Source organism: Limulus polyphemus, unplaced genomic scaffold (genome assembly GCF_000517525.1).
Source record: "Limulus polyphemus unplaced genomic scaffold, Limulus_polyphemus-2.1.2 Scaffold1056, whole genome shotgun sequence".
NCBI classification, from domain to species: Eukaryota; Metazoa; Arthropoda; class Merostomata; order Xiphosura; family Limulidae; genus Limulus; species Limulus polyphemus.
In genome coordinates, this window is record NW_013666666.1 from 299,684 (window position 1) to 309,236 (window position 9,553).

General features: G+C 32.8%; 1 protein-coding gene across 2 annotated transcripts in view; it reads left to right on the top strand.

Annotated features, from left to right (window-relative positions):
* LOC106461907 (early endosome antigen 1-like) overlaps window positions 1-9,553 on the top strand; it is a 185,333-nt gene that overhangs the window by 160,335 nt on the left and 15,445 nt on the right. For both annotated transcript variants that reach the window (XM_013921774.2, XM_013921775.2), the window contains 2 exons: window positions 3,838-3,927; window positions 8,845-8,976. In XM_013921774.2, coding sequence (XP_013777228.1) covers window positions 3,838-3,927; window positions 8,845-8,976 — 222 coding nt within the window. The remainder of the gene's footprint in view (window positions 1-3,837; window positions 3,928-8,844; window positions 8,977-9,553) is intronic.

Genomic DNA, 9,553 nt, shown 5'->3' on the forward strand with positions numbered 1-9,553 from the left:
TGTTTATTGACAAAAAGGGGACATAGATAAATGTTTTGATGGAAATTCCCATATGTTCATAAGCTCTGACATTTAAATGGCATTTGATCTCCTCCCCATTCCTTGTTGTTCCTGGCTTGTCTATCTTTACACATGTGGAGACTGTAAGGCCTTCTATATTGGCAAAACCAAACGCCACTTAAAAGTCAGAGCCTATGAACATACGGGAATTTCCATCAAAATGCAAAAAAATTGAGTAACCCCTGTGTTTCTCTATATGCCAACATAGTGAAGAAACAGAACATCAACCTATACTATCAAATTTCTCTATCCTTTGCAAGTCTAATACTCACCTGGAATTATTAATTAAAGAAACACTCCACATCAAACAGCACTCTCCAACTCTGGACAACATGCAGTCTTCATTTAAATTATACATTTTTTAATATTTTCGTATTACTGATTTTACTTTTTTTGTTGTGTTTTCTTGCTGCAGTTTCTCCCCATGATTACTTTTTTGTGTTTTATTTGTTTAATTATCATTATATTTAGCAATATTTGTAATTTAACAATGTCCAATACCTTATGTGAATTTATTTTATTTTGCTTTAGATACTGAAGACAGAATCTGATAGAATTCTGAAACGTTTATCTATGTCCCCTTTTTGTCAATAAACAATGTTGTATATCATAAATGTCATAATCTTGTTTATTATCCTGATTTTTTTTTGTGAACTGTACCTCTTTTAGTCTCAAACTACGTGTTGTGGTCTTTCTTTTATGTATTGTGTCTGGAGCATCTTGTTTCAATGACCAACAGCAATCAGCCATCATGCTGATGTTCCACCTTCCCTGATACCTCCTCTCCATTTCCGTTATGTCATGATGAAACCTTTCCCCTTGTTCTTCGCTAACAGCACCAAGATTTTCAGGGAAATAGTCAATATGTGAGTGTAAGAAATGAACTTTCCAACTCATAGTACAACCCAACTCTTTGAATTTATCAAGCATGATATTGACAATATTTTTGTAATTTGTGCCCTTGTTGTTTCCTAAAAATTTATCAATAACATTTTTAAAGGTAATCCACACTTCTGTTTCAACTTTTCTCAATGTTCTTTCAAACTGTTCATCCAAAGTGAATTTCCTAATCTGAGGCCCAACAAAAATCCTTTCTTTAAGTTTTGCTTCTGAAAGAGCTGGGAATTGCCCACATAGCAATAGGACTTTCTTTGTGTCAACCAAACTTTCACGTTCAATGTTTCTTGATCCTGGTATCAGGTTGACTCTGCGTGGCCATTGTTTCTTTCTCCCCTGTGTTGATTCTGTGCTCTGCTGTTCCATTCACTCAAAAAACATGGAAAATTTGTATAACTTTTAAGTCTCCAAAAAGTTGCCTACCATGTCTACCATACATTTCCTTCAAGTGAACTGAATAAGCAATAGGAGCAGATGCATATATGTTACCATTGTGAAGGAGAACACCTTTTAGACTTCTTTTGGATGAATCAATGAACAATCGTCACTCACTTGGTTCATAGACTGCAGCTCCTAACATTGGTATTAATTCATCAATATTGTTGCAATAAACCAGTGAACCTTCTTGCAAAAGGTATGGTATAAACTCTTGCTTATGATTTCTGTACCAGTAAAACGGTCCCTGGAGAAAGTAAGCTCTTAGCCTGAAGTCTGGATCCCAAAAGCTCTGAAGAATCCTTTGAAAGGCCCAAAGCTCTCACTAAATCATTAAGTTTACCTTGTGTGCAAAATTGTGGTTCTACAGACATTTCAGTTTGAAAACAATCCCTATCATAATTTTTATTGACATCAGATTCAGAATCAGATGAAACTGTATCAAGAGTCTCCAGTGGAGTAGGTACAGGTACATCAGGTCCATGAGCAACAGGTCTTATAGCAGATTGAAGGTTTGGATAAGAAATAAGTGTTGTAGCCTTGCACATTACATGAGCAAAAATAACAGTCATCTTACCCCAGACCATTGGAATTCCTAAAAGGCAAAGACTTTTTCTTACCTTTTGTCCATCATCTCAACTCTTCGACACAAACAGTGCAAACTTTGTGCAAAGCCCATGATTTGACTTGCCACCCAAGTTTTATTCCAAAATATGCGTAATATACTTTTTTGATGAATTCTGTAATGTTTTGCCTTTGTTTCATTTACAACAAATTTACCACAAATATAACAGAATATGTTTGGGTCATTTACACAATCTATTGTTGCCATAGTGTCAAATAAATAATAATGAAAAGAAAAAATAATGTCAAAGTGCACGCTCAAACAAATACTATCCAGAAATGACACGTCATGTGGCCTATTAACCGTTTATTTACTAACGGTGTGTTTCTTGTGGGTTCTAGCACGATCATTAACACTTACGTCGCGATTGGTCTAGAGAAATCTATAGCCAGTGGTTGTCAACATTTTAAGCATAATAAAATTTGACCCAATTTCAATGAAAATGATTCACTTATATAAAAGTACATATGACGTTTTGTGAAAAATCTGTACATGATGGAGAAAGATGAATATCATTTTAGGATTTAGCATACAGGAATTATTGTAGAACATGTAAAATTTTTAAGACAATAAAACCAATGCAGGCCTGTGTATTTTTCTGAATATTCAAAGAGCTTACTGTAAATATGATAATAAATATATAAAAATAAATTGAATATAATAATAAAACAAAATTAAGATAAAGTCTCAACTTGACTGAGATTTGAATGTGGTATATTCCACATGATAGTCGAGCACTATAACCATTGTGACACCCAGTCTTTGTAATTGAATGTTAACAAATAATTCAAATCCATAATTTAAACCATCAAGTAATATTTTATGATATTGCTGTAAGCATAATGAGTTGATAATTAACAAAGTTATAAAAAAAATTCCCATTGCAATGGGGTTTGAATGCAAGACTTTACCAACAAAATGAGCATTCTGAACAGAGAGTTGAACATTACAAGCAGAAAGTGAAGCATTACCAACAAAAAGAATGTTACAAACAGAGAATAGCTTTTATGTATATTTCGATTTATCCGGTTAAAAGCAACAAATGAAGTAGAAGATATTTGTTATATCTAGCCATATCCACCCTTAACCATACATGTACAATGATGAGTTTGTTTATTTATATTTTGGGGGCTGGGCATGGTATAGTGCTTAGCATGTTGGATTGTGAATTGAAGGGTCCAGAGTTCGAAATATAACTCTGCTGAGTACACTGTAAGCTTTTGAGTTTGGTGTAGTATAAAAGCAACAATCAAAACTGTTATTCGGTTCAAGAAGCCAGACAAAGCACTTGCGCATACTTGCGACCTGCTCTCTCTTTGGTCTGGTCTCTGACATGGCCATTTAGCTCATTTATGCATAAGGTGCCATTCAGGTTAAAAATTTCAACTATTTGACTGGTTTTGTCCCAGTTCTTTTGGCATTTTTCATTCACATTAAGTAAACTACCAACATTTTACTGTGAGTTAAGATAAAATGAAATAAAACATTTCCACTTAGTATTGATATTTCAGTTTATTCTTGTCCACCTTACAAAAATTACTTCCTTTCCATCTCTCATCATAAGAATTGGACCACTTTGACACGAGAAAAATATTAAAGAAGTGGTTTTGCTGATTATCGTCATTCATGATGAAGTTTTTACAGTAAAGGGATTGCTGAAAAGAGATGTCTCTTAAGAACCAGTATTAAAATGTTGAAATGTACACTACAGCTTGAAATTTGGATGAAGATAGTATATTATGTTTTGGTGTTTAATAGTTTACTTAACATTTCTAGATCTTTAAGAATAACTGGTATTAATGTATTTCTTGAATTTTCAGGTTAAGAAAGACCTCAGTGAAAGAGTATTGAAATTAGACCAAGAAACAGAAAAGTTGAGGGATGAAAATCAACTCTTAGAAGCTAAGAGAGTAAGTTTCTCTTTTGTGCCTAGCACGAATATCGGTGAAACTGTATGTTATGAATACTTTGTGTTAAAAACTAAAAGTACAAAATTCATTCTGTAGTACTTATTTTTTTCCATACTGTAATTGCACTTCTCCAGATGAACTGGATGAATGCTATTTGTATGCTTGTTTTATCAACACTGTTTTGATATGATTATTTAAATGAAGACAGACATTGCCTATTCATTTCACACATAGAAATAACCATTAAGTATTGGGATAAACCCAACTTCCTTGATTTGTAGCTAGATATAATAGCCTTTATAGCATGCACACACAAATAGTCATGAGTAATGAGATAAACCTGACTGTCTTGTTTTGTAGCTAGACCTTCTAAAAGTTTACCATAATAGTGAAGTAAAAATAAATTATAAAACTACACAATCCAAGAAATTCTTAAAATTTATCACAGTGAGAGCAGAAGATTTCTTATTCTATAACGAGAGCTCATAAATTAGTGTACTACATAAAAAACTAGCTGAATTACATGTTCATGGCACAGGTGTCCAAATTACTTGAAATAAATGTTTAAATACACTAGGAAATGTCTTTTAAGAATATGTATTTTAAAAATTCAATTTTCATAACATTTTAATTTTTATCCAAACCTTTGATTTTCAAAACACAAATTACACAATCTAAATTAAAGCTTCTTGATATACCATAGTGATGAGCTGCCAAATGTAATCTTTGCCTTCCTCTGTTTCTTTCCCCTTCAGTTTCTCTTAAACTTCTTGATACAGCTGACTCCCTCATTCCTTCAAGCCTTTCATTTCTTAATTCATCAGATTCTTGTAAGTGTATTTCAGCTGTTCTAACTCTTTCAGCTTCAAGCCTTACTTCTCTTTCTTCCTGTGATCTATTTCTCCTCCTACTGGCTTTTCTAACTCTTGCAGCTTTTAGCCTTGCTGCTCTTTCCTCTTGTTATTCATTTCTACTTCATTCCGCTTTTCCTGCAGCCTCTGAACTATTTTTTGAGAGAGATTTTGACGTGGCTTTTCTTGACATTTTAAAAGTTAAGCATACATATTACTTTTCTCCTAGAGGGCTAATAATCAAATGAGAGCTTAAAGTCATTCACAATGAATTTTATACCAAGGGAAGTGATCACTTCTTTGTATCAGTTTCCTGCTGGAGAAGTGTTCAGTTCTTTATATCAGCTCCCTGCACAGTTTTCTGTTAGAAAAGTGATCAGTATAATTAAGTATGGAGCATCAGTTCACCAGCTACCTTTGTTTAAAACTAACAATGAGTACTTTTTAAATGTACAATGTTCATTACAGTTACATTTTTAAAAAAAGCACAACAGTAGTCCACTGCATAATATTTCGAATGACATTTTTTAATGGCCAAAGTCCCTTTGATTCCTAAAACAAAGTCATTTTCGGCAGTTAAATAATATTAAACTTTGCGATTGTTAACGGAGTGTCACTGAAAGTTAAAACACTCACCGACACTTCTGCACACTTTACCAAATGTCAAATTACTCCTAGACTGTGGCAAAACTTCATCTACCAGTCTTTTTAAAATCCAGAGCATTGATACATGTAGATGAAGTATGATTGGTTCGTCTTACCCATTTGTGTTTAAACACAAAATAGTTCCTTATTCTAATGATAGATTTAACTTAAACCTTAAAATTTAAGAATCACATAAGGTTAAACTTGCTGATAAACACTGCACAATAAAGTATTGAGTCTTTGTTTTTTAAAGGCATATTTACTGGTAAATTGTAGAGTTATATGAAGAGTCTTTTTTTGGTAAATTATACACCTCCACTTTAGGGGTGGAAGCTCTGTGGATGTGCTCCTTGATCGTGATTATATTACAAGCATAAACATGAAAACACCACAGAAAAGTGAGCCTGCACATTCAGCCTCACATTGAAAAAGAGAGACATATTTGATCATTAGCAAAATTAACCCAGAAACATGGTTCTGTCTCAGTAAAGTTTCATGAGCTTTGAAGATTTCTTTTACAGTAGAATTTCCCACCATTTAGAGAAAAGGAACGGACAGTGTTACAATATTATAACAAAAAAGAAAAATAGAGAAATAGATGACATGTTGCAAGTTGTTTGGCAAAATCAAATGTGTGCCTTTTTTGTGGAAAACCTCATGGGAAGTTTGACCCTTTTATTTTTCATCTAAGGACAGTAGGAGTCGCCATGCCAAGTTTGGTGGAGATTGGTCAAATAGTGTGTGAGGAGTTAGTGGACAGACAAACATACAATTTTGCTTTTATATATATAGATTAGTTGGGGTGTCACACCCACCTTATGACCTTCTTCATGTCAGCCTGTATCATTGTGTCAAGTTGTGCTGATTTGGTAGTTTCCAAAATTAGATATAAAATTTGATGAAGGTCCACGCCACTTCTCTCGTGTGATCCTGTATTACTGTGTCAAGTTTAATGCTGATTGATCAAGAAATATGGAAATGTATAAGGAATAGACAGACAGACACACACATACAGACTATTATTTATATAGGTTATATAGTGGTCCAACCCCCTCATGTCTTCTTGTATCACTATCAAGTTGTTCTATCCACCACTGGGAATTTTGACTCCTCCATGTTACTTCTGGAGACCATAGGAGTCACCAATACCAAGTTTGGTGAAGATTGGTCAAATAGTGTGCGAGTAGTTAGCGGATAGAAAAACATACAGTTTTGCTTTTAGATATATAGATTTCAGGGGTTTCTCTTTGGACTATTTTCTTGGTTTTAGCTTTGTTAGCCTGCTAAGCTGATCAAGTGCACTTTAACTTAGGCATTTTCAAAATTGAAATGTGCTGTGACTAAACCATGTGGGTTATTATAGAGTTGTAGCTGAGGGTTCCGATTGGACAAAATTTGGTGATGCTGCGTCATTGTGCCCCCTTGACAACCATGTAAACATAATGGGGAATTTCAGCCAATTATTACGATTTTTATGTGCCAGCAATACCTGACGTGGGGTGTGCATATACCCAATTAGATGTTATTATTCATCACAATCTGTCGATCTACCCTTAAATCGAATCTAACTATTATATGCCCAAAGTTATCGCCATGATGGATGGACAGACAACCATGTAAACATAATAGGGAATTTCAGCCAATTATTACGATTTTTATGTGCCAGCAATACCAGACGTGGGGTGTGCATATACCCAATTAGATGTTATTATTCATCACAATCTGTCGACCTACCCTTAAATCGAATCTAACTATTATATGCCCAAAGTTATCGCCATGACAGATGGACAGACAGAATTTTGACCTCTCCATGCTACTTCTGGGGACCGTAGAAGTCACCATACCAAGTTTGGTGGAGATTGGTCAAATAGTGTGCAAGGTGTGAGCTGACAAACATACAACAGATTTCACTTTTATATATAGAGATAGTTTATAGAGAAAAATTAATAAACCATTTAGACCAACCTCAATGGGAAAAAGAACATGAATTACATATAAAAATATTGCTGCTGGTATGAAGATGTGGTTTCTTGATGTGATATTCCTATGAAATGTTATGATCATTTTATATTTTGTATCTCAGTCAACCTCACCGCACACGTTTGTGAAAAATTGTAAGTTATGTGAAACAAAGAGTAGAATGAACATGCCCACTTTTGTCACCAGTATTACTTAAAGGAAATGTATATTAAATAAAAATTGTTTCAGTCACATAATGGTTAAACATTCAGAAAACGTTTACTGTGTTCTTAGAATTAAAATTCTTAATTGTGATGATAATACTGAAATTCAAACAAGACTCCCGCTTGTTAACTAGATATAAATGGTGAGCATGAAAATGTACTGAAAAAAAAAAGAGAAAATAATATTTCAATTATTGTACCACTTTGACATTTAGTGAGTCCTAGATAAGTATGTTATTGATGTCCTTTCAGTTTTTGAAATATTTTACATCAAAGAAAAACATGACTGTTTTACTATAAAAGACTGTAAGTAATTTGTCATATATTGTGTCTTGGCCTGTATTAACTGTGGGAATTGTAGGTCTGAGAGATATGTATTTTCTTATTTCATGTGTCAATCAGATTGTTGATTACTTCTGTATTATATGAGTTCTTGCTTATTCTCATTTAATTCATATCAAAAAGTATTGTAAGTTGTCATGGTTCAAGTCTGTAAGGAGTGATTTATCATTAACTTGTCATATTTACACTTCATTTATGTCAGAAAAAATATTTGTCATAACAATCGATCAAACCAGTGAAAGCAGTATTTAATATAAACTATGTATCAGCATAGGAATTTGACTTCTGATACTTACTTTTTTTAAAACACCAACAAGATGAATGAAAATATTAAACTTCACAAATTGGCCAAATCAATGGTGCAATTAAAAATTTGTATGGTACATGTAGTTATGGATATAATGTTTGGGTCTTACATATAACAAATATTACTGTACTGTAAACCTACTATAGGACAGAGTACTGTAAATTTAGTATTTGCTTGTGTACTCTAAGCCTACTCTTTCATGGCTAGCAGTTTGATTGTATAGGTACTTGATACATTAAGAGTTAATAGTTGGGATATTATGTCTCGAGTTTTAGTTTCTAGGTCAACAGATGTCATCTATCATGTATTGTTATTTTTTGTATCTTAAATCAGTTTCAAGCTCAGTGTCATGTTACATGTATAATTGTTTAAAAACTTCTGTTATTCTAACATTTTAAGGTACCAACAGTAACTTATATTACCAGATCATAATGTTTTATGACACTTTTCAATCTGCCAACTGTGGAAATTACAAAATCCTGTCATTCTTTATCTATAAATACTTATAATTTGTAGTTGAGTAGTAATTTTACAGAACTGTTATTACACCTAATAATAGCTGTTAAAGAGTTACCATGATTTTATATAGGTTTCCATAGAAACAGAACTGGAAGAAAAAACTAATTGTTTGGCACAAATGGATAAACAGAATGCAGAATTACAACAGCAGGTTGCAACCTTAGAAGACAAATATCAAGAAGAACTTCAAGCTGGAGCTAGGGTACTTTTATTTTACAGATAACTTTCCAGATTACAGATAAGTCCCAAATATTGTAATATCCAAGAATTAATGTTTTTCCTTTGCTTTTAACTCTTTCAATACAGGGTCAGTCAATGTGCCTATTTCGTAACCATTTTGTGCTTGTTATAGTTTTCATGCTATAACTTTTAAATTAGTAAGCAATTGTTAATGAAATTTGGCAGATTATCGGTAAACATTACAGTGCTTTCATATGCAAAATATTTTTTTTGATTAAGTCATAAGGTTTGTAAAGCAATGTTTCTCTCATGCCTTTTTTCTTTTCACATTGTGCCTATCTATCATGCAAACTAATATTAATTTTAAGATTAAAAATACTTTTATGCATCAGAAAATTTTGAAATTTCACATGCTAAGTCTTTATAATGTCTGGATAGTTATAAAATGTTTCTTAAGAAAAAACTTTACATTTTATCTGTTATTTTCAGTAATTAATTTCTGTACGGTAGATTTGAATGATCTCGTAACCACCATAAAAAAATTAGGAAATAAACATAAATTATGCCTCTTTCATTCTAGAATGAACACAGATTATGAC